At 44.0% G+C, this 24,350-nt stretch overlaps 1 protein-coding gene across 13 annotated transcripts in view; it reads right to left on the bottom strand.

The window, feature by feature from the left end:
* Positions 1-775: 775 nt before the first annotated feature.
* STN1 (STN1 subunit of CST complex) overlaps positions 776-24,350 on the bottom strand; it is a 44,176-nt gene continuing 20,601 nt past the window's right edge. For 7 of the 13 annotated variants that reach the window (XM_045068631.1, XM_045068634.1, XM_045068635.1 and 4 more), the window contains 6 exons: positions 23,692-23,806; positions 20,287-20,461; positions 14,081-14,203; positions 13,327-13,339; positions 10,318-10,390; positions 776-1,089 (listed from right to left, as the gene is read on the bottom strand). In XM_045068631.1, coding sequence (XP_044924566.1) covers positions 801-1,089; positions 10,318-10,390; positions 13,327-13,339; positions 14,081-14,203; positions 20,287-20,461; positions 23,692-23,806 — 788 coding nt within the window. In that variant the 3' untranslated portion in view covers positions 776-800. The remainder of the gene's footprint in view (positions 1,090-10,317; positions 10,391-13,326; positions 13,340-14,080; positions 14,204-20,286; positions 20,462-23,691; positions 23,807-24,350) is intronic. The other 6 variants (XM_045068632.1, XM_045068633.1, XM_045068636.1 and 3 more) reach the window with 6 other exon arrangements.

Below are 24,350 nucleotides of genomic sequence, written 5' to 3'. Positions count from 1 at the left end.
TTTAGCTGTTAGAACAAGTCTACCACAGACCTCGGATTTTTTTTTTTTTTTCCCTTTCCCCTGCCGTTGCTAGGAACAGCAGGACTCTATCACCTGTCCGGGCAGATACAGAGTCTTTGTCTGGGTGGTGTCAGAGCGACCTGCACATTCAGCGGGAACCTTGAAAATAATGCCTAGCAGCCAGGCAACTGGCTGAGAGCCTCCAACGACTTCAGGGCATTAAAGGACAACACATTTAGTCACGTAGGTCCTCAAGTATAGGGAAATGTACTGAGAAACCTCTTAATTCCTAAGGAAAACGACCAACACAGGGCCATGCCATGGGGCCATTTATTCCCATCTCTGGGTGGGTCTGTGAACAACATTCATCCCAGGACTTGGGACCCACCTCTGGTACTCGACCCTTGGAAATCATAGATGAGTGGACTCCCCCATGAAGCGGTTCCCTACACTCGGTTCCCAACCTCTGACAGAGGCCTACAAGAGCAGAGGCTCTGAAGTTTGGAAACATTCTGGGTCTGTGTGATCTGGCTAGGTACTCTTCACTTCATTTTACCACATGACGTCCCTTTACCGTGACAGAGCCTGGAGCCACACACACACCAACTCAGCCGCCAACACTGTCTCCTCCCTTCTGCTCTAAGGGGCAACAGCCGGTCCGGGGAGAAGGTCAAGGGGAGGGTTTTCTTCTAGGTTATGACTGAGATGAGTTACTTTATCCCACAGATACAGTAGCGACACGGCAGCCTACAGAATTCACGCCAAATTCCATTCCTTAAGTGACCATATTTCACAGTTTATTACGAGATCCTCGCCACCAGACCTCTAAGCCTCTGCGTGACATTTACAGTCCAAGGCCAGGAGTGACCACCACCCGCTCCCCCTCTTCCTTGGCCCGGCCCCGCCCAGCCCATGGGCCGGCCTCCCCTCAGAACGCTGTGTAGTAGTGCTCCATGGTGCTGATGATGTCGCTCTGGTCCTCCAGGAGCTCCAGCACCTGCTGCAGCACGCCTTCGCTCAGGTCCGGGCTGACACTCAGGCGGGCACAGGCCAAGATGTGCTGAAAGTGGCAGCCCTTCTCTGCATCTGCTGGAGAGAGGCAACGGGCTCAGCCTGGCACGCCTGTCAGACCCTCAGCTCCCTCGGCAGCCTCCCCCTCTCGGGACAAGTCTCCACAGCTCCCGGGTCAGAACCTGCACTTCCCCAAGATCCACGGGCGATTCTGACACACAGCAGAGTCAGAGAGGCACTGGTTTAGGTCACCAGAAGGAATGAAACAAAAGCCCTGTTCTTAGGCCCCTTCTTTCGCCACATGACGTGGACCCACTGCTTGGAAACTCAGGCCTTCAACCTTCAAGGATTGCTCCTGGCTCACGGACTATCCATAACTGAATGGATTTTTAGTGCTTGATAATCTTTTTTCTCTAGGGCAATTACAGATATAAGTGCTATTCAGTGCCGAACCCATAGATTTCCAGGTGGGACCCCTCTTGAGACGGACAGCAGAGCTGGTTATAGCAGACTCCATATCCTTTCCCATAAGTCCTGGCTCAGGTAACAGCCTGGAGAAGAAGGGACTCCCACCACCTCTCTGCCTAGGCTTCCAAGAATTCCTGTCTCTGATGGCTGTGTTCTAGTAATCTCTTATCCTCCAGCCAAAAACACCTAAGACCATCTGGTACACAATGAGAAAAGTTCAGGGTTAGCAGCCTTTATCCTAGTTCAAATCAATGATTCACAGTAGTGGAATGCACAGTGAAGATGTGACCATTAGAGAGGGTCATGAGATCAACGTAATGGGTTGTGATCAGCAATTGTTTCCTTACCAACAGATTAAGAAAGACGGGAAAAGAAAATTACAAAACGCATTACATTATAGCACAAGTATTACTTTATGAAACTTTATATATGCATAAATATGTATATATGTGTGTGTGTCTATACATATATATACACATATAACAGATCATGATGTAAAATGCATCTGTAACTCTGAGTCAAAGTCAAACCTCATTACAGAAAACAGCCTCCCAGATTCGCTTCAAGCCCTATGCAGGGCCAGGTTTGGCCTCTCTCTGTCTCCCCAGCATCTGGCACCCCTACTGTTCCACACAGTCACCAAATGTTGTTTTCAGAGAACGAAACGCTTGGGGCCCCAGGAAGGTGATTAAAGAGGTATCGTGGTGTTGGGCAAAGCATGGTTTGGGAGGTGGCACTGGTGTGCGGCAGCATCTCTGAAGCCCAGTTTTCTCACCAATGAAGAGGTGGAGGGACTGTGAAGGGGGTGTGGGCACCTCTGGGGTCCTTTCCAGCTCTCAGGGTTAGACACCATCTCAAGCAGTGCTCCAGAGCTAACAAAGACTTGTTAAATTCTGACCTCTAGTGGCCCTGTCCTCTCATTCTCCCTGCCAGTTTACTGTTGAAAAACTTGTCACCTTCACTGGTTTCCAGGCTGTCCCTCCAACAGTCATTCAGTAAAGACTTCCTGAACACCTACTGTGTGTGTAGTGCGGAGCAAGGAGCAAGTGGCAGAGGGACAGTGGACTCGTGAGGCCAACAGGCCCACGTTCAAGTACTGGCTCCAACAGGCAGAGTGGTTCGTGTCTCTGGGTCTGTTTCCTCAACTATAAGATGGGGAGAAAATCGCCTCCTTCACCCGTGGCTATAGGGATTAAAGGAGCCTAGTGGCAGGTGTCTCTTACATGGGAATGACTATGATTCTGCCATCCTCTCCATAACCTAAGATGACACCCATAACCTAGTCCGGGCTCTAAAGCAGCTTCAGCTCTTCCTAAGAAGGGTGATGCTGGATGGTATAAAGGGGCTCCAGCCAAACTGGGCCCACACATGGCAGACGGAGCACTAGGGCCCTCACCACCATTCGGCTTTTAAGCTGTCTTTGTAGGGCCTGCGTGCCCAAGCTCAGGGCTCAAGAGGACCTACAGATGTATGTGGGCCCCTAAGCAGCAATGCCCCAAAGGCCTTCAACTATCTCTTCAGAAAGGCCATGCTGCTGTCTGGGAAGGATTCTCACAAAGTGACCTTGCAGTCACATGGGAGAAGGACTGGTTTTAGTTTTTAAATGTTTGGTAGAATTCACCAGTGAAGCCGTCAGGTCCAGAGCTTTTCTCTGTTGGTAGATTTTTACTTACTGATTCAATCTCCTTACTAGGTATACCTCTACTCAAATTTCCTTTTTCTTTAAAAATTTTTTTTAAAGTTTATTTATTTATTTGAGAGAGAGAGATCACAAGTAGGCAGCGGCAGGCAGAGAGAGAGGGGGAAGCAGGCTCCCTTCTGAGCAGAGAGCCCGATGCAGGCCTCGATCCCAGGACTCTGGGATCATGACCTGAACTACAGGCAGAGGCCCCACTAAGCCACCCAGGTGCCCAAATTTCCTTTTTCTATGTGATTTAGTCTTGGTGTATTCTGTGTTTCTAGGAATCCATCCCTACCATCTGGTGATACAGTTTGCTAACACGCAATTGTTCACAGTCCTCTTTCGCAGTCTTTTTTTACTTCTGTAGAACCTGTACTAATGTCCTCTTTTTCATTTCTGACTTTAGTGATTTGAGTCTCTTCTCCTTCTTCTTAGTCCCTCTAGCTAAAGGTTTGGCAATTTTGTTCATTTTTCTTCAAAGAACCACCTTCTGGTTTCATTTTCTCTATTATTTCCTATTCTCTATCTCATTTATCTTTGTTCTAATCATTATTATTGCCTTCCTTTTGCTAGCCTTTGGGTTTAATTTGTTCTCTTCTGGATCCTTAAATTGTTAGAAGTTAGGTTTTGATCTGAGATCCCTCTTGTTTTGTAATGTGTTTATAGCTGTAACATTCCCTTTAGTGCTACATCTCCTAAGTTTTGGTATGTTGTATTCTCATTTTCATTCATCTCTAGCTATTTTCCAATTTCCTTTGTGATTTCTTCTTTGATCTACTAGTTACAATTGTTGTTTAATTTCCACAAATTTGTTAAGTTTTCCTGCTTTGTTACTGATCTAACTTCATCTGATTATGGTCAAGAAGATACTTTGTACGGTATATTTTTACCATTGACGGAGACTTAATTAGAGGCCCAACATATGGTCTATCCTGGAAAATGCCCTATGTACACTCAACAAGAATGTGTATTTTGTTGTTAGAGAGTGTTCTGTGTAGGTCTATCAGATCTTTCTTGTGGTGTTCAAGTTCTCTATTTCCTTACTTATCTTCTGTCTGCTTGTTCTACCCATTACTGAGAGTAGAGGACTGATGTCCCCAATTCTGATCACAGAACTATTTATTTCTCCTTTCAATTTTGTCCATTTTTGCTCCATCTATTTTGATGGTCTGTCATTAGGTACATAAATGTTTATAATTGCTATATCTTCTTGCTGTACTGAACCTTTTAATAATATATAATGCCTTTCTTTGCTCTTGTAAACTTTTTGGTTTTAAAGTTGGTTTTGTCTGATATTAGTATAGCCACTCCTGCTCTCTGTTGGTTACTTTTGTTTGCACAGAGTTATCTTTTTCCATCCTTTGACTTTGAATCCATTTGTGTCTTTGGATCTAAGATGAACCTTCTATAGACAGCATATAGTTGGATCGTGTTTTTTTTAAATCCATTTTGCCAATCTGTCTTTTGAGTGGAGAGTTAAATCCATTTAGGTTTTAACTAATTACTGTTGGCGGGGGAAGGACTTACTTTTGTCATTTTGTTATTTGTTTTCCATATGCCTTATAACTTTTTGTCCTTCATTTCCTAAATTACTGAATTCTTTTGTGTTCAGCCGATTTTTTTTTTTTTTTTTGGTAGTGAAGTGTTTAAATTCCTTATTTCCTTTTGTGCATATTCTATAGCTACTTTCTTTGTGGTTACCATGGGGATTTTACTCACATTCCTAATTTGAATGTATTCCAATTTAACTTCAACAGCAAAAAACCCTGCTCCTTTTCAGCACTATCCCCACATCTTTTTTTTTTTTTTTTAAGATTTTATTTATTTATTTGACAGACAGAGATCATAAGCAGGCAGAGAGGCAGGCAGAGAGAGAGGAGAAAGCAGGCTCCCCGCTGAGCAGAGAGCCCGATGTGGGACTCGATCCCAGGACCCTGAGATCATGACCTGAGCCGAAGGCAGTGGCTCACCCCTGAGCCACCCAGGCGCCCCAATCCCCACATCTTTTGATTGTTGATATCACAAAATTACATCTTTATGCATTCTGTCATCTAAGAACATAAACTAGGTATTCTTTTAAATTCATTAGTCTCTTAAATTATATAGAAAACAAAATGTGGAATAAAAACCAGAGTTACGGGGCACCTGGGTGGCTCAGCGGGTTAAAGCCTCTGCCTTCAGCTCAGGTCATGATCCCAGGTCCTGGGATCAAGCCCCACATTGAGCTCTCAGCTCAGCAGGAAGCCTGCTTCCCCCTCTCTTTGCCTTCCTCTTTGCCTACTTGTGATTTCTGTCAAAGGAATAAATAAAACCTTAATAAATAAATAAATAAAAACCAGAGTTACAATAATGTCAGTAGATTAAGAATTATCTTTAACAATGTATTGACCTCTTAAATTGTACAGAAATCAAAACGTGAAGTTACAAACCATTGCTATAATATTAGCTTTTATAATTGTCCACATTTTTACCATTACTGAGACATGTATTTCTTCACATGGCTTTGAGTGACTGCCCAGTGTCTTTTCATTTCACTACGTCAGATGCCCTTGAACATTTCTTACAGGTCAGGTCTACTGGTAACAAACTCCCTCAGCTTTATCTTGGAATGTCTTAATTTCTCCCTCACTTTTTGTTTAAAAAGATTTTATTTATTTGACAGAGAGAGATCACAAATAGGCAGAAAGGCAGGCAGAGAGAGAGGAAGAAGCAGGCTCCCAGCTGAGCAGAGAGCCCGATGCAGGACTCGATCCCAGGACACTGAGATTATGACCTGAGCCGAAGGCAGAGGCTTAACCAACTGAGCCACCCAGGCGCCCTCTTCCTCACTTTTGATGAAGAGTTTTGCTAAATATGGGACTCTTCATTGACAGGTTTTTGGCACTTTTTCCTTTTACCACTTGGAATGTATCGGCCACAGCCTTTGGCCTCCAAAGTTTCTGATAAGAAATATGCTAATCTTATTGATGGGCCTTTGTATGTGACAAATTGCTTCTCTCTTGCTGCTTTCAAGATTCTCTGTCTTTGCCTTTCAAATATCTGATTGTGACGTGTTGTGGTATGGGTCTAAGTTTATCTTACTTGACAGCTCACAGGGGATCTTAGATGTTTGTATTCATGTCTTTCATCAAATTGTTTTTCATCAAATTAAAGAAGTTTTTAGCCACCAGCTCTTCAAATATTCTCTCTTCTCCTTCTAGGATTCCCATAATACATATGTTGGCCCAGTGGACGGTGTCCCACAGGTCCCTTAAGCTCTGTTTACTTTTCTTCAATGTAAAGTTTGTTGATTTTTTTTCTTCTGCCTTTGAATCTCTAGAGTGAAATTTTCATTTCAGTTATTACACTTTTCAGCTCCAGAATTTCTTTCTGGTTTCTTCTGAGGTTCAATTTCAATTTCCTTATTTGTATTTCCATTTTGTTCATCCACTATCTTCTTGACCTTCTCCATATCTCTCCACGTCTCTCTTCAATTCTTTCAGAATTTTTAAGACAGTTGTTTTAAATTCTGTGTCTAGTAGATCTGCCATCAAGGCTTTCTCAGGAATGGTTTCTGTTGATTATTTTTTTCTTTTGAATGGGCCATACTTTCCTACTTTTTTGTGTACTTTGTGATTTTTAGTTGGATACTGGACATTTGAATTTAATAATGTGATAACTTTGGAGAGCAGATTTTTCCCCTTCCCCCAGGATTTTCTGGGTTTTTTTTTGTTTTTTTTTGTTTTTTAAATTATAGGCTGGGTCTGTGCCAAGGATCAGCCTGAGGCATAAACTTAAGGTCTTCTCAAGTTTTTTTCTCGGGCTATGTCTTTTGGGCATGCAATCATTTTTTGATTTTTCCCATATATGCAATTGATTTTTAATACCTTGGTCTTTAATACCTTGGTCTCTCCCAAAAGGAGAATAAAGAAAAGTGAAAGGGGGAGGGAAGGGCATCACTCATTTAAATCCATTGGAAGTCACTTAAGCTTTTGGGGGAGGGGCTGGCAAAAATGGGAGGAGGTGTGACAGTGGCCAGCCACTTCTCTGTCTGCAACTCGGAGAAGTAGCAATGGGCTGTGGCGCCTGGGGGGCTCAGTCAGTGAAGCATCGCCTTTGGCTCAGGCCATGATTCCAGGGTCCTGGGATCAAATACTGCTTGCGGCTCCCTGCTCAGGAGGGAGTCTGCTTCTCTTTCTCCCTCTGCTGTTCCCCCTTCTTGTGTTCTCTCTGTTCTTGCTTTCTCTCTCAAATAAATAAAATACTTTTTTAAAAAAAAGAAGCAATAGACAAACAGAGCACAGATCCTGATATTTGGAGGATGTGTTCCTTTTTGGCTACATAGGTTGCTGCAAACTCTGTGTAAGCTACTCCAAGAACATGTGCACAGGTGCCTGCCATGTTGTCGGCGGGTGGGCGGGGTGGGGGGGTGGTGGTGAGGAAATGAAACCTGCTACTAAGAGCCAAAACTGACTGAAATTATCCAAATTTACTCTCAAGCCTTCCCCTGGAAGTGGCAAGCCCTCAGTAGACTCTAGAGTTCCAATATAGTTATATTAGGCAGATGCAACTGTCTAAGTGGAGAGACAGGTTGCTAGTACTTCCTACTCCACCAACGTATTTAAACCTCATAACAACCTATCATGTGGGTACTATTATTATCCTCATTTTACAAATAAAGACAACGAGGCAAACTTTTGTCAACATAGTACTGGAAGTCCTAGTCACAGCAATCAAAAAGGAAATGAAATAAAAGGCACTGAAATTGGTAAGAAAGGAGTAAAACTGTTAGGGGTGCCTGGGTGGCTCAGTCGGTTAAGCGGCTACCTTCCACTCAGGTCATGATCCCGGGGCCTGGGATCGAGCCCTACATCAGGCTCCTTGCTCAGCAGGGAGCCTGCTTCTCCCTCTCCCTCTGCCTCTCCCCGAGCTTGTGTTCTCTCACTCAGTGTCTGGCTCTCAAATAAATAAATAAAACCTTAAAAGCAAAAAAGAAAAGAAATACTCCTAAATGACTGGAGAGTTTACATTCTACCGATCATCCTGATAAGGAAAAACTCAATCCTGTATTTCGTACAAAGGTCAGAAACACACTAAGAGCCCAGCAGGAATGATGAAGAGACTGAAGATCTGTCTGTACGTACAATGGAATCCTGTGTGGTATTGAGAAGACTCAGGCAGTGTTGGATGTGCTGTTGCTGAATGATTCCTAGAAGCCAGTGTTAGATTTGAGATACCAGGTGTGGAACACTGTGCATCATATACTAACCTTTACTTATGGGGCTTTTGAAAAGAAACGACATAAATACGTTTGTCAGTGTATGTAACCACCTCTAGAACAATATGCAGGAAACTAGTAACACCCACTGCCTTTGGACATGGGAACACAGAGCCTGAGGCTTGGGGTTGGGAGGGATTCTGATTTTCTGTGTGCACTTTGCACTGTCTTTTTACTATGTCCATACCTGATCACTCAGAAAAAAAAAGAATATATATATACACATATATTTTTTTGGATTACAGATATTTTCTAGGACAAGGAGTGGTCACAACAGATGCCAAGACAGTTCCTACAAGGTATTATTCCTGGCATTCTCAGTTACTCATGCTTCAGAGTTCAGTTCCTGGGAGTTTCCTAATTCTGGGACCTGGCTTAGAGCTGTCAGAGGCTCCCACATACAGACTGAGGGGCACAGGGGGCCACCTGGACACATACACACACTCTTCAGGACTGGGGTGGGTCTGGGGGCTTGGGGGGGCATGGAAAACCCATCACTTTTGCAGTCTCTCAGACCACCAGGTAGTCTGACTCTCCTGAGAAATGCAGTGTGAATTCTTCTCATTCGCTTCACCAGGCACTGGGATTATTTCAACCTATCCTGTTCCCAGTGCAGATCAAAGTAAGGGTCTGGTCAGGTGGCTGACAAGGAGGATGAGGGCAGGGAGGCTATTTGGGGAGCAGCCTCTTGTCTCCTCTTGGTCAAAGAACTTGACATTTCACTCCTCTTTAAAGCTCCCTAAATTATGGATAGACAGGTTCTCCCCTAACTCAAGGATACTCGTCCTTGTTCTGAATGATGTGAACAAAAGCCAGAAACTTTGCATTAAAATAATAGAGTGCTTTCAGTTTATTTTAAGATCTGTTGTCACACCATTCTGGGATCTGACCTCATCGGTTCTTAAAGGCTAAGTAGGGTTGCATACCATAAACACCAGGGCTGGAGACCTGGTCCAGCTCCACCCGCTGAGTCAGCCTGGAGCAGGGCCAGGCCCCAGGGCTGGAGGGATTGAAAGGGCTGGGGGTGCATTTCTCTGGAGAGAAAGCAAGCAGGCAGCCTGAGGAGACCTGCAGTCCTTAACAAGTCCTTCCCCTTCTCTTTTAGCCTCATTTGTTGACAAATGCCAACATTCATTATCAGCATATGTTTGTAAAAGACAGACTTTGAAAAGTCACCTTGAAGTCTGATTAGTTTACACAGGATTTAAAGACAGGACTAGTGCTTTCTTCTCTTTCTAACCTGTATGAAAATAGTAATGTAATTGTCAGGTAATCTACAGTTTGAGTTTCTAACCACTAGGGGTTGACCTAACTCCACTAAAACCAACTGTACTTTAAACCATTTCTTCTGCAAATTATCAGGTTCCAAGATGACTGAATTATACTAATCATCACCTGTAATGTCTAGAACCATTTCTCCTAACACTGAAAGGCTTGATGTCAGAACAGAGGAAATGGTCTTGTCTGTGTTCAAACACAATGGGCAAGAGTAGAATAAGAAATAAGCCAAATCAGAGTACATGAGAACCAGAAGGTCAAGAAGTCTCAGCTGGAGGCTCAGCTCACTGTACTGCAACCACCTGAGACACTCAGCTGGCCAGCTCCTGTCCCCTCCCCTAATCAATCAATGTCCCCAGTGCTGGGACCTTAGCACTGCATGGTAAGAAGCTCCAGGGTCCAGTCGTATGTGACGCTAAGGTCAGAACAACTGTGAGAATCTAATGCTACTGTACAGAAGAAGAGATTGAGCTCAGAGGGGCAGCTGTCTCGACCAGTCATATTTCCAAGTCAGTACTGGGGAAAGCCCCAGGTCTCCTGACTCTCCATCCAGTGCTCTCTGGGAGGAACATTCCCCTCCAGGGCACCTGGGCACCACATACATGTATATCCCACCACTTACGATTTGGTTTCTGGCAGTCTTCTTGAATGATATGGTGGATCTTTCTGTGCAGTTCTTTGTCTTCTCTGGTTACCTAAATGGGAAAAACAGGAGAGAGGGCATTTTTCTGTTTCCAGAATTGCTGTTCTTCTTCTCTTTGATCTGCCGATGGATTTTCAGGTGTTTGCAATCTTTAGATAAGCTATCTAGCTGATCTCTGGCTAGCTGAAGCAGTCTCAGCCTGCTACTTCTCCGCCATCTTGACTCCCTCCTGCAAGAGAGGGCATTTTTAAGTAATGAAGCGGTTGCATCATCCAGACTCCCAGACTAGTATTTAGGATGGTTTCTAAAGATTTCACAGTCATCACCATCCCTACACCGACAAGAGGGTTTTTGACACTTGGCCTATTGTCAAAGCAGCTCTGTCACTATGCAGCTCACTGCTTTGTAGCTGGCCCAGAGGCATGCTCCCTAGGAAGGTGGTTTACCAGGGCCATGTCAAGAAAAACTGAAATTCTGTACTTTTAAGGAGCAATTTTTTTTCTCAAATATTTGTGACACATTCATGAAGTTTCTCTTGCTCGTCTTTATATTCAAAGGGAGGCACAAGTGGTCAAAGTCTTGATCTCTACCCAGGACTCCTTCCTCTGGGCCCTGAAACCTGTCTCATGTCTCGTGAGTTTTCTTCTTTCTCCCAACCCCAAAGAAAAACAAATAAAACAAAAACTGTCTGGAAAAGCTAGCAAGGGAGTACATCTAGCTCATCCATGGAAACACTTTCTGTCTCAAAGGCAAACATAGCAAAGCTCCTTTCTCAACTGGCCGGTAAGAAGGAAGCCAAGTAACCAGATGGGTTTCACCTTCCTGTTCCATAGTAAATCTAAAAACAAAAAGAGAAAGAGAGAGAAAGAGAAGGAAGGAAAAGAGGAAGGAAGGGAAAAACAAAACCAAACCAGCATGCAAACAAACACATGTATCTGTAATTGTGGGACAAAGACCAGAAAGAATGAGGATCTTGACTCCCAAGGTTATCTTGACTCCCAAGGTTATTGTGAAGATTATCTAAAGTAAGGGGGGGGAGGTGGGTGAGAGCTGCGAAAAGCAGGAAAGTGCTACAAAAACACAAGTATCCACAGCACTGTGATAATTACTTCCCCTGGGCAAGGCCCTCCAGAAAACAGAAACCTACAGCCCGGGGCAGGACGTGGAAGGGGAGGAGAGAAGGGGGGGTGGGATGTTTCTGCAGAGGAAAAGAGCTCTTATTGCTCCATCACCCCATTCCAGCTCACACTGATTCACAGGAGGAAGTGCCTAACCCTGCCACACCTCAGCCCTGGCCTGCTGCCCAGGAAGAGCCGCTCTCTACTCCATGGACACAGGGGGCCAACCCTGAGCCTCCCAGGGGGAATGGGAGGGGTAGGAGGGGCACGTGAAGGGGAGCTGCCCAGCATGGGCTTTCTCCAACCTCACCAAGCCTTTCCACATAGGAGGTGGTGGTCTGCACTCACCTGTACACAGATCAGAATACCCTTTTCAAAAGTTACCTGGGGTGCCTGGCTTGCTCGGTGAGTAGAGAATGCACCTTTGATCTCAGGGTAGTGAGTTCAAGCCCCACCCTGGGTGTAGTACTTAAAAAATAAAACAAAAACCCAAACACAAAACTGGAGAGCTCAGCTGGTTCAGCTGGTGAAGCACGTGACTCTTGATCTCAGGGTTGGGAGTTCAAGTTCCATGCTGGGTGTAGGAGTTTCTTTTTAAAAAATATTTTATTGGGGTGCCTGGGTGGCTCAATGGGTTGAAGCCTCTGCCTTTGGCTCAGGTCATGGTCTCAGGGTCCTGGGATTGAGTCCAAAGTCAGGGGGCTCTCTGCTCAGCAGGGAGCCTACTTCCCTTCCTCTCTCTCTGCCTGCTTCTCTGCCTACTTGTGATCTCTGACTGTCAAATAAATAAATAAAATATTAAAAACATATTTTATTTACTTATTCGTCAGAGAGAGAGAGCGCACACAAGCAGAGGGGAGAGGCAGACAGAGGGAGAAGCAGGCTATCGCTGAGCAAGGAGCCTGACGACTTGCTCACGACTTGGTCCCAGGACCCTGGGATCATGACCTGAGCTGAAGGTAGATGCTTAACTGACTAAGCCACCCAGGCATCCCTTGGGTTAAAAACCCCAAACTTAAAAGTTACTCAAATAGTATTTAAAACATATCTTAATTTTAAAAAAAAAGCTCTCTAAAATGGGGAATCACTACAGTAAATCAACATTAAGAAAATGTCCTATTAAAAAAAGCTTCCCCTCAAGAATCATGTCTGTAAATAGTGAGACTTCTCAGTTTCCTCAGAATTTTTATCTGCCTCTAGGAGAATCACTCGTGACTGAAGCCACATCTCCACCACTAATATCAGCGGTCAGGAGGAAGCCCATTTTCACTGAAAGCATGGCTCCTCCGATAATCAAAGGTAGGTAGCAAGAGGTGAACCTTCAACTCCGGAAGTATGAAGCAAGCAAGCACTTGTACGTCTGGTGGGAATGTCCATGAGTATGGCCTTTTGGGAGGTCAGTCAGACTGTGTTGACCAGAGGATTAAAGGTACATGCCCTCTGGCTCTGGCAATTCCTCTTTTAAGAGCCAGTCTTACAGTAACGCTTATGTGAATTCACAAAGATCGCCACAGCAACACTATCTGTGTGAGCAAAACCCAGAATCAGCATTGATGTTCACCAGAAAGAAGTGGTTACAAGTGTGGGGCAAGAACCCATAAGAAAGAGTGCCATGTGACGTCAAATGGACTGAGGAAGATTAGTAAGTACTGACACGAAAGGACGCCAGTGATGTGCTATTCTGGTAACCCACCCCCCAAAACTTCCAGGCCTTACTGAGAGCAGTGGTTCTCAACTGTCTCAGGGGATACTTGGCGATGTCCTGAGACAAATTTTGGTTGTCACAAGCGGGGGGCTGCTACTACTGTTTAGTGAATGAAGGCCAGGGATGCTGTTAGGACATCCTACGATGTAAAGGAAAGCCACTCACAGTCAGGCACCATCTGGCCCAGTGTTAAGGTCGAGAAGTCCCAATTTGCCGGATCATCACATTTTGGGGAGAAAACAAAAAAGCCACATTAGCATCTGTATGTATACATTTTGTAAACGTACAGGTAAGTGTCTAGAAGGACATGCTGTTAAAAATGGTAGCTGGTGGGGGGCAGGGGGAGGCCCCTGGGTGGCTCAGGGGGTTAAGCATCTGACTTTTGGTTTCGGCTCAGGTGGTGATCTCCCGGGCATGGGATCAAGCACCACGTTGGGCTCTGTGCCCAATGCGAAGTCTCCTTCAGATTCTTTCTCCCTCCCCCTCTCTCCCCTTGTGCTCTCTAAAATACATAAATAAAATCTTTAAAAAGAAATGGCACCTTGGGGAAAGAGAAGGGCTGACTTTCACTCCTTATTTTATGAACCTCCTTAATGATTTTTAAAAACAGTAAACAGGTATTCCTAACGAATGAATATAGTTGTGATCAAAGCTATGAAGGAAAATGGGGCGCCTGGGTGGCTCAGTGGGTTAAGCCTCTGCCTTCGGCTTAGGTCATGATCCCAGGGTCCTGGGATCGAGCCCCGCATCAGGCTCTCTGCTCAGCGAGGAGCCTGCTGCCCCCACCCCCCGGCCTGCCTCTCTGCCTAGTTGTGATCTCTCTCTCTCTGTCAAATAAATAAATAAAATCTTTTTTTAAAAAAGTAAAAAAAAAAAAAAAAAGCTATGAAGAAAAATAATAAAGTTGTAGGTCTCTTACATAGTATAGCTTATCAAAACCATCATCTTTCTGGAAAACAAATCCTTTCTCCTGCAGCAGCTGTATTGCATTCTTAAATATGCTATGAATTGCCTTGGATGTGCTGTCATTCTTAGCATCCCCCTGTAAGAAGAGGAAAAAGAAAAAGAAGAAAAGAAGTTAAGTCCTGTCTTATAGCATCTAAGAGTAACTCCCTGGACCAACTGGTTTCTGAATTCACCCAACAGGCTTCTGATCTGCTGAGTCAAAACCATCCAGGTGTGTGGCCTGGCAGGATGGTATTTAAGCAGGACTGGGAAGTTTGCTTGGGTCAGATCGTGCTTGATAACTGTTCCATACCGTAGTTGTCCTTTTGTTCGATTTGACCCTATGAAATGGAAAATCAAGAGGATAAAAGGACATAATCTTTGAACTGGAGTATGCACTTTCTATGTCTTGAACATTTAAAATTACTTCTATTTCCATGTTGGTTTTGGCTGAATTGATTCCTAAACAAACAGATAATCTTTTTATTATTCAGAGTCAAAACACTACATATATAGTAGCTTGGTTTTTTCATTAAAATTATGGCTATATATAATCTCTTCCTAAGGACATCAGAGAATTTTACACACATTGAAATAAGTTGGGGGGGCGCCTGGGTGGCTCAGTGGGTTAAGCCTCTGCCTTCGGCTCGGGTCATGATCTCAGGGTCCTGGGATCGAGCCCCGCATCGGGCTCTCTGCTCAGCGGGGAGCCTGCTTCCTCCTCTCTCTCTGACTGCCTCTCTGCCTACTTGTGATCTCTCTGTCAAATAAATAAATACAATCTTAAAAAAAAATTTAAAAAAATGAAATAAGTTGGGGATTCTCGGATGTACGATATTTGAAGTAGTCTCTTTATTTTAAACGGAGGCAGTTCCTAAAGTATAGATCCTTTCCCCCTTTGATTAGGATTATTCCAAGGTATCTTACGGTTTTTGGTGCTCTTATAAATGGAATCGATTCTCTAATTTCTCTTCCTACAGTTTCATTGCTAGTGTATAAAAAAGCAACTGATTTCTGTGCATTGATTTTTATCCTGCCACATTACGGAATCGCCATGGTTTCACTTATTTGTGGAACATAAGGAAGAGCATGGAGAACACAGGAGAAGGAAGGGGGAATGAAGGGGTGGAATCAGATAGGGGAGAAGAACCATGAGAGACTATGGACTCTGGGAAACAAACTGAGGGTTTCAGAAGGGGGGGAGTGGGGGGATGGGTGAGCCCAGTGATGGGTATTAAGGAGGGCATGGATTGCATGGAGCACAGGTGTTGTACGTAAACAATGAATCATGGAACACTACGTCAGAAACTAATGACGTACTGTATGGTGACTAACATAACTCAATAAAAAATAAATAAGTAAATAAATAAACGGAGGCAGCCACTGGGAGACCTGTCTGTCCCAGGCACATTCATGGGGCTGAAGGCAGGGGGTGCCAGGCCGCATGGAAAGAACCTCTGCGGCTCTCAGTTTTCTGTCTCCTCGTTATCAGCATTTCTCTAGGACACAGGTTTACCCAGAGCTACCACTTCACCCTATTTCTTGCTCCCTAGGAAGCCAGGCCTTCAGGTGTGTCCAGCCATGGTTCACAAAACTGTAAGCTCACCGAGCTGGGGGCTTTGTTTCAACTTGGCCACCTCCTCCCTGGCACACAGTGAGTAACTCATAGTCTTATTAGTCTGTGTAATGAATGGTAGCTGAATACCCCCATTATAGAGGCGGTATTCTTTTAACTATTCTATTGGGGGTTTTCAGTCCATTCCTGAAACAAAGTGGTGAACGACTGTTGTTCAAGGTACAGACCCATATTTTTTTTAAAGATTTTATTTATTTATTTGACAGACAGAGATTACAAGTAGACAGAGAGGCAGGCAGAGAGAGGAAGGGAAGCAGGCTCCCCGCTGAGCAGAGAGCCCTACGTGGGGCTCGATCCCAGGACCCTGGGATCATGACCCGAGCCGAAGGCAGAGGCTTTAACCCACTGAGCCACCCAGGCGCCCCTACAGACCCATTTTTAATGTGACAGAAATTCGCTGAGATGCTTAGAAGATGCGAGCACCGAAGGAACAAAGTAAAGCTTCCCAAAAAGCATTTGAAGGCAAGGTCCTACCTCTAATGAAGAAGGCTGATGAAGGGACGCCTGAATGGCTCAGTGGGTTAAGTGTCTACCTTAGGCTCAGGTCATGATCTCAGGGTCCTGGGATCGAGTCCCCCAGCCGGCTCCCTGCTCTGTGGGGAGTATGCTTCTCCCTCTGCCCCTCCTCCTACTTGTTTTCTCTCTCTCTCATAAATAAATAAAATCTTTAAAAAAAAGAATGCTAACGAAAGCTATCTGGGGCAGTACCCACAGATGCTGAAAGAGAGAACTTGCTTGTCATTTGCCAATGACATTTCCAGCAAGTGACAGGGAAAGGAAAGAAACCCCCAAATGGCTTCAAGCATTGATAACCACATCTCTAAAGAAGCCCTCTTTGAAGAAGACTTTCCAAAGGGGCACTGTTTGTTTGTTTGTTTTAAGATTTTATTTATTTATTTGACAGTGAGAGATAGTGAGAGTAGGAACACAAGCACGGGGAGTGAGAGAGGGAAAGCGGGCTTCCCACTGAGTAGGGAGCCCGATGTGGGACTAGATCCTGGGATCATGACCTGAGCCGAAGGTAGCTGCTTAACCGACTGAACCACCCAGATGCCCCCAAAGAGGCATTGTTTTAATCTAATGGCTCCTAGTGATGTTTCAGAAACAAGCTCCCCTGGCCTGCAGAGGATAGTCTAACATTCTCAATTAATAAATAGTCAACAAGCTGGGGTACCTGGTTACTAGAACATTAAAGGCCTGAAAGTTGACAAACATTCCCAGTTAGGACAACATCTGATCTCTGAAGGCAGAATAAGGCCAAGAACTATGTGATGACTCCCCCGGGGCAGAAAATCTCTGTGAGTTTGTTTAGAATAAACAACTCACCCAGCAATTCTCAGTCACACACAGCCTTGTACTCTGGGGGCTTCAAGGAAAGCTGTATTTATTAGGGGAAGCACAATCAACCCAAAATAGACTCCCCCATGAAACAGTTACGGCTACTTAATCTTTGTAATTCTAAGGAATTCATCTTTTTAGTCCATTTAATATCACGATCCTAAGGGTCGAGTTTATTATGGCTCTTACCAAGATAGAAATATATTGGAGACTAAAAATGACTGTTGCATGATTACTGCCATCATTAGAAAGGACTCCTGGTTATCCCCAGACCACACAAAAGCTCAGTTCCTCCTCCCAGATTTCTGTAGGCTCAGGCAGCAGTAAGTGTGCTAGGTCTGTGAGATCTGAAGCAGTTTCAGCTGTGAACAAGGACCCAACAGAAGAGGCTCTGTGGATATAAACAGTGTGTGAAACTTCCTTTCCAAAAACATTTGCCTCGGCTGACCTCAGAACACAGCTCCCTAGTGGTTCTAACGCCACAGTCTCAGGGGGCAAGGCCTCCAATCATCTCTGCTAGCCAGTGGTTTGGCCTGGCCTGGGATTTGTGTCCTTCTTGTCTTTTTCTAAAGACAAGGCTCATCCGATTCAGGAAACCGAAACTGCACAGAGACAGAAAGTGTGACTGGCAGGTCATGCTAAGTCCGAGTGGGCCTCTCCGAGCCGCAGGTCAGGAACTGGGTGGATCTCTGAAATATATATATAGTCTTCATTCTCAAACACACTCCACATTTATCCAGCTGTCAAAGAAACAATGGTTTTGCAAGGTCTGCTTATCAAGTTTCTGGATTTGCCGAGAAGGGCCACTACGGAAAAAGAAAAGGGGGCGGGGGACATTCAAGCCCTCTCTCCCTTGGCCTCTAAACCGTATAACACGATCACAACGATTTTTTGTGAAGCTTTCATCTGTATGACAACAGAAAGTGCCAAAGGATCTAGGGTTTCACCATCATTGTAAAGCATCCTTCGTCTCCTAGGCTCTATTAAGCAGAATTCAACTTAATGACGCTGACCTCCCCGGCCAGAGTCATGTGAGGGAGTAATTCATAATTGATGGAAAAGAGTTTCCAAAGACAAAACAAAGTCCCACATTCATATCTCTTTAAACATACATGACGGGGCAGATGTAAGTTTCTGCTCTAACCATTTTCAGAAAGTTATCACACCAGAAGTTCCCTACGGTTATTTTGAATGGAGAAGTCTTGAGAGAATCCTTGGCCCCGACAGAAAAGCGGGTTCACAGGAAGAATGCGGTCTTTGCTAAGCTTCGGTTTCTTTCCAAACACACCGACAGAGCGGTCAGAAGTGCTAGGGGGCTAACTTGGCAGTAAGCTGCCTCTGAACGACTACATGAGAGGAAGGCTAATCTTGTGGATGGTGGCCAGCTGGAGGGCCCTGGCCGCAAAGGAGCGAGCGGCGGTGTCGCAGAAGGCAGCAGCCAGTCCAAGCCCTCCCCACCGGGGTGTCCCTGACACGCTATCCCGGTCTCTGTGAATGACATCGCGGGTACCGGGCCCACAGTCTACGGCCAAGAGAAGATAATTAGGTTCGTGAACGAAACTGAGAAGCAGCAGCCGTGGCCCCGTGGCCTAGGAGGTCAGGATGAGGACCCAGTATCTGTTGCACCAGAATCATGAGGAATAACTTATGTTACCTAACAAGGTGTTCACGGCAGCTCTGTTGGCAGTGACAAAAGACCGGAAAACTTCTAAACAGTCCAGAAATGGAGAGAGTAGTTAAATAAATTATGGTACATGTAACAAGAGATCATTATAGTGGCAAATCTGTATGAATGGCTAGGAAAGGCTAAGACAAGCCTTTCAGTGAAAAGCTAGGTACAGATTAGAGTTTAGCTTGCTACCAATTGTGTAAAAAAGAAGGGGCGGGGGATATAACCACTCCTAGTTTATAAACACACAGACTCTCTCTGAAAGGATATTCATGAGGCTAGTAATGGTGCTTATCTCTGGGGGGAGGGGTAAGAGGGAGGATGGGAAGGAAACTTTAACTAGATACCTTCAGGGACTATTTAAATTTTTAAAAACTATTCATTCCCTCAACCAACAAATAATCAAGAACTTAGTTTATGGCAGCCCTGTTCTGGGCCATGGTTCTAGAGAGTGAAGACAAGTTAAGGAAGACCTCCGCTCTTGTAAAATTTAAATTCTGGAAGAGGAAGAGACAAACAAACATAAATACCAGTGATAACCTGAGATATGAAAACAGGGTGATAACACAGTGTGGAAGCAGGTGGCTATCACAGCAAATAGGGGGAGGGCAAGAAGGTGACATTTCAGCAGAGATCATTCCCTGGTGGAAAAAAGTAAATAAAAATAAATGGTGTCACAACAACAAAAAAACCTGAGAATCGCAATGAAAGGGAAAGCCTAAAACCAAAGTTTCAAATAACTCTTAATTAGAAGTGAATTAACACCAACAACGTAAGTTCACCTGTAACATGAGGGGGGCAAAGGGATAGCTCTTTTCCAGAGGAGTAAGAAATTACTTGATTGTTTCTAGAAATTTTTACTTATAAACCAGATTAAATACAACTTGGTCTTTATATAAATCCTAATAAGATAACCTTATTTTGATGAAGAGAGAGCAAGTTATTAAAAACTTTGGTTCAAGAATCATCTTGCTGGGGGCTCCCGGGAGGCTCAGTGGGTTGAGCAACTGCCTTCAGCTCAGGTCATGATCCCAGGGACCCAGGATCGAGCCCTGCATCAGGCTCCGGGCTCAGCAGGGAGCCTGCTTCTCCTTCTCCCTCTTCCCCTCCTCCTGTTTGTGCTTATTCTCTGTGTCAAATAAATAAATAAAATCTTTAAAAAAAAAAAATCATCCTGCTGAATAAATAATGTTGGAAAGAAAATTGCCTCTTCTCATTTATCTCCTGCTTCTGAGATTAAACACCCATCTCATAAATACTAAGGAACAGTATGAACCTTAAACTACTTTTCCCTCTACCCAAAGATTAAGTTTACTGAGATTAAGTGAGGAGGGCAAAAGGGCAGGTGCATTCTCATTTCAAATTCTTAGTGGTCAGTGACCTTTCCAGAAGAGAAACACGGACTAGCACAAGAACTTCCATGCCCTGGGTCTACACTCTGAGTGTCCATGCCACAGTCATGTTTGCCCACACCCTTGAGCTGCACATACGGGACAGGGGACCTGAGTTCTCACATGAGCATGCGTGCTGCACCTACCTGCTCAGGGCCCGCGCTGTGAATCACAGGCTGATTGGCAAGGGACAGCAGAGACTCCACAATTTCCAATTCCTGCTGGTAAAAGGTTTGCACTTTGTTCTCCACAAGGAATTCTTTGGCTCTTTCACTCAGCAAACACGTGAGATTGGCAAGGTCCAAGGCACCTGGATCACTGCTGGGGGAAAGTTTTGAAAAGCCCTGCAGAAAACTATCACCTTTGCTTCTTTTTAAAACAGAAATTCAGCTGGGACATGTGACACTATATTGATGTTTGTTCGATTGCCTGAAGTACAGCTGACACCCACTTTTAAATTAAGGTGTACAACACAGCAACTGACAAGTCTATACTACGCTACGTTCACAAGCGCGGTACCATCTGTCACCGTACAGAGCTATTACAGTCCTGCTGACTATTCCCTGTGCTGTATCTTTTATCCCTACGACATATTCATTCTATACCTAGAAACCCGTATCTACTTTCCTTCACCCATTTTGTCCATCCCCCACCCCACACACTCCTCCCCTTTGATGGATGCTTAGCTTGTTTCCATAACTTGACCTCTGTTTATAAGGCTGCAATAAACATGGGGGTGTTTTGTTTTCTTTGGGTAAATACCCAGTAGTAGAATTACTGGATCATATGGCGTTTCTATTTTTAATTTTTTTTAAACCGATTTTTCCCCCATTGTATATTTTTGCCTCCTTTGTCAGAGATTGAGCACATAAATGTGGATTCATTTCTGGGCTCTCTATTCTGTTCCACCGACCTATGTGTCTAGTTTTGTGCTAGTACCATACTTGTTTTGATTACTGTGGCTGTGTAGTGTATCTTGAAATCTGGGATTGTGATACCTTAAGCTTTGTTCTTCATTCTCAAGATTGCTTTGGGTATTTGGGTCTTCTGTGGTTCAATAGAAATTCTAAGATTATCTGTTCTAGTTCTTTGAAAAATGCTGTTGGTATTTTGATAAGCATTGCATTGAATCCATAGATTGCTTTGGGCAGTATAGACCTTTTAACAATACTAATTCTTCCAGTCCATGAGCATGGAATATCTTTCCATTTTTGTCACCTTCAATTTTTTCATCAATGTTTTATAGTTTTCAGAGTACAGGTCTTCTAACTCCTTGGTTAAGTTTTTCCCTAGGTATTCTATTCTTTTTGGTGCAACTGTAAATGGAATGGTTTTCTTAATTTTTCCTTCTGCTTTGTTATTAGTGCATAGGAATGTAACCAATTTCTGTGTATTAACTCTATATCCTACAACTCTACTGAATTCATTTGTAGTTTCCTTTTTTTATTATTATTATTATGTTGTTAGTCACCATACAGTACTCATTTGTAGTTTTAATGGCATCTTTAGGACTTGTCTATATTTAGTATCATGTCATCTGCACGTATCGACAGTTTAACTCTTTCCTTACCAATTTGGATGCCTTTTATTTCTTTTTCTTGCCTGACTGCTATGGCTAGGCTTTCTAGTATGATGATGAATGAAAGGGGCAAGAGTGGGTTTCTTTGTCTTGTTCCTGATCTGAGAGGAGACGCTGTTTTCCACCAGTGCATACGATGTTAGTTGTGGGGTTTTCATATATGGCCTTCACTATACTATGTACACTCTAAGCCTCCTCAGTTGAGAGCTTTTGCCATGAATGACTGTTGGGCATTTATCAAATGCCTTTTCTGCATCTACTGAAATGATCATGTGACTCTCGTGCTTTGTTTTATTAATGTGGTGTCTCATGTTGATTGATTTGTGGATATTAAACAATCCATGCATTCCCAGAATAAATCCCACGTGATCATGGCGAATGATCCTTTTAATGCATTGTTAATGCAGTTTGCTGGTATTTTGTTGAGGATTTTCCATGTGCAGCAGGGATATGGGCCTGCAGTTTTCTATTTGTATAGCGTGTCTGTCTGGTTTCAGTGTCAGGGTAATGCTTGCGGCACAGAATGTATTTGGAAACTTTCCTTTCCCTTCTATTTTCTGCAATAGTTCAAGGAGAATAAGTATTAACTCTTTTTTTAAATGTTTGATAGAATTCACCTGTGAAGCCATCTGGTCCTAGACTTTTGTGTTTTGGGAGTGTTCTGACCACTGATTCAAATTCATTACTGGTAATCAGTCTGTTCAATAATAACGCTTGTTTCTGACATAAAGGGCAGTCGTACAGTGAGTACTCTGCAGTTGTTTAAAAGGATGAGGCAGGACTCTAGGAACTAAAATATTCATGAGAAATTCTGAAAAAAAAGTCAAGCTGCAGAACAGTATATAAAGTATGTTCCCATTTGTATTAAAAAGCAGATGACAACCCATAAAATATATGGGTGAATATTCATGCTTGTAGATGCACAGAAGAAAAATGTCTAAAAGGATACACCTCAACCTACGCATGGTGGCAACCTCTGGGAAATGGTACTGGGGCAGGAAAATGGGGAACTTCCACTCTTACTTTCCCCAGATCTAGAGTTTGGTTTTTTTTTTAACATACATTTTTTGAATATGTAATATATGTATGTTTAAAAAAATTAAAGCAGCGATGGAGGGCGCGGTGCCTGGGTGGCTCCCAGGCTAAGTGGCCGATTCCTGCTTTTGGCTCGGGTCATGATCTGGTGGTCGTGAGACAGAGCCCTGCGTCAGGCTCTGTGCTCAGTGCAGAGTCTGCTTAAAGTTCTCTCCTCCTCTCCCACGCCCTCAGCCCCTCCCCGTCCACCCCCAGCTCCATGCACTCTTTCTCAAAATAAATTCTTAGAAAAAAAATTAAAGGGTACACAGTGAAGTCTCCTTTCTAAACTTTTTTCAGTTCTACCCGTAGGAAGAAGCTATTACTGGTTTTCTGGCAGCTCTCAGAGTTCTCTGATGCAGGCACTAACAAGTATACACATATTCTTAGTTCTCCCATTTCCCCCCCCTCCACACACAAGAAAGTAAAATCAGTCCGGGTTGGGAATGACGGGTATCATTTTATACAGTTTTTTGTTAGAATGTGTCATAGAGTAGTATTTTGATTTTGAGGTTCCAGGGCAGTATTCTTTTGGTTTCTTGCCTTGGGGGCTCATTGAGCTTCCTGGATCTGTGCATTTATATAGTTTCAGCAAACCTGGAAAAACTTTATCCATTATTTCCTCAAATACATTTTTGCTGCTCCCTGCACTCCTTCAGGGACTCCCTATTACACACACATTTTCCTCACAAGAACCTTAGAATATCTGTACTATTACTATCTTCACTTTGCAGGTAAGAAAATGAAGGCATATGGGGAGTAAGTGGACTTGCCCGGAGCCCCTCCGTGAGTGTGGACCCTTCAGGATTTGAACCCCGGCCCACCCCAGCATCTGGGCACCCACTGTTTGGCCTTACTGCCATCATCACATCTTCAGCAGGGAGAGGCCACAGCTTACCTTTCTTGCTCTAGGGCTGGGCTGCGGAAAGGCTGGTCGTAAACCTTCCTGTAGATACGGGGCAGCTCCAGCATTCTCGAGATTTGAATGTTGCACACGGGATCATCCACTTTATCTAACAAGCCGTGGGGGAAAACATGCCATAGAAATACAATGAGATCAGCTCTTTCCCACGTCCAAACTGCTGCTAGGCACCCAGTGGGTCACCCTTCCTCTAGGTGCCCAAGGAGCATACATTCTAGATGCACGTTTAGTGTGGGTCCCAGGCATCCTTTGAGAGGGAATGCAATGCCCTCAGCATCACAGGCTTGTCCAGCAGCAGACTGGAACCAGGGAAAGCACATTCCCTTATTCACCCATCTGCTACGATGGCAAGTAACAGGGGTCATCCGTGGGATTTCCAACCCAAGTCAGCCAGAGCCCTGCAAAACGTATCACTCAGAGGATGTGGGACTATCGTATTTCCGATAAGCTCTTTTCCTTCAAAGTTAATGGACTCAGCAGTGTTCAAGAAATCTCTATCATTTTAAAGAATAGGAACACTGTACCCTACGTGGACTGCCACTTCAAACTTCAAAGTACATTAACTCTGACGTGGCCCAAATAAATTTGCTGGGTATATATAATACATCATTGGTTTTCTTCCCCAATTTCTAGTC

Source organism: Mustela putorius, unplaced genomic scaffold (genome assembly GCF_011764305.1).
Source record: "Mustela putorius furo isolate JIRA1106 unplaced genomic scaffold, ASM1176430v1.1 tig00003909_pilon_pilon_pilon, whole genome shotgun sequence".
NCBI classification, from domain to species: domain Eukaryota; kingdom Metazoa; phylum Chordata; class Mammalia; order Carnivora; family Mustelidae; genus Mustela; species Mustela putorius.
The sequence above is the reverse complement of the archived record's forward strand: the minus strand, read 5'-3'. Positions and strand labels throughout refer to the sequence as shown.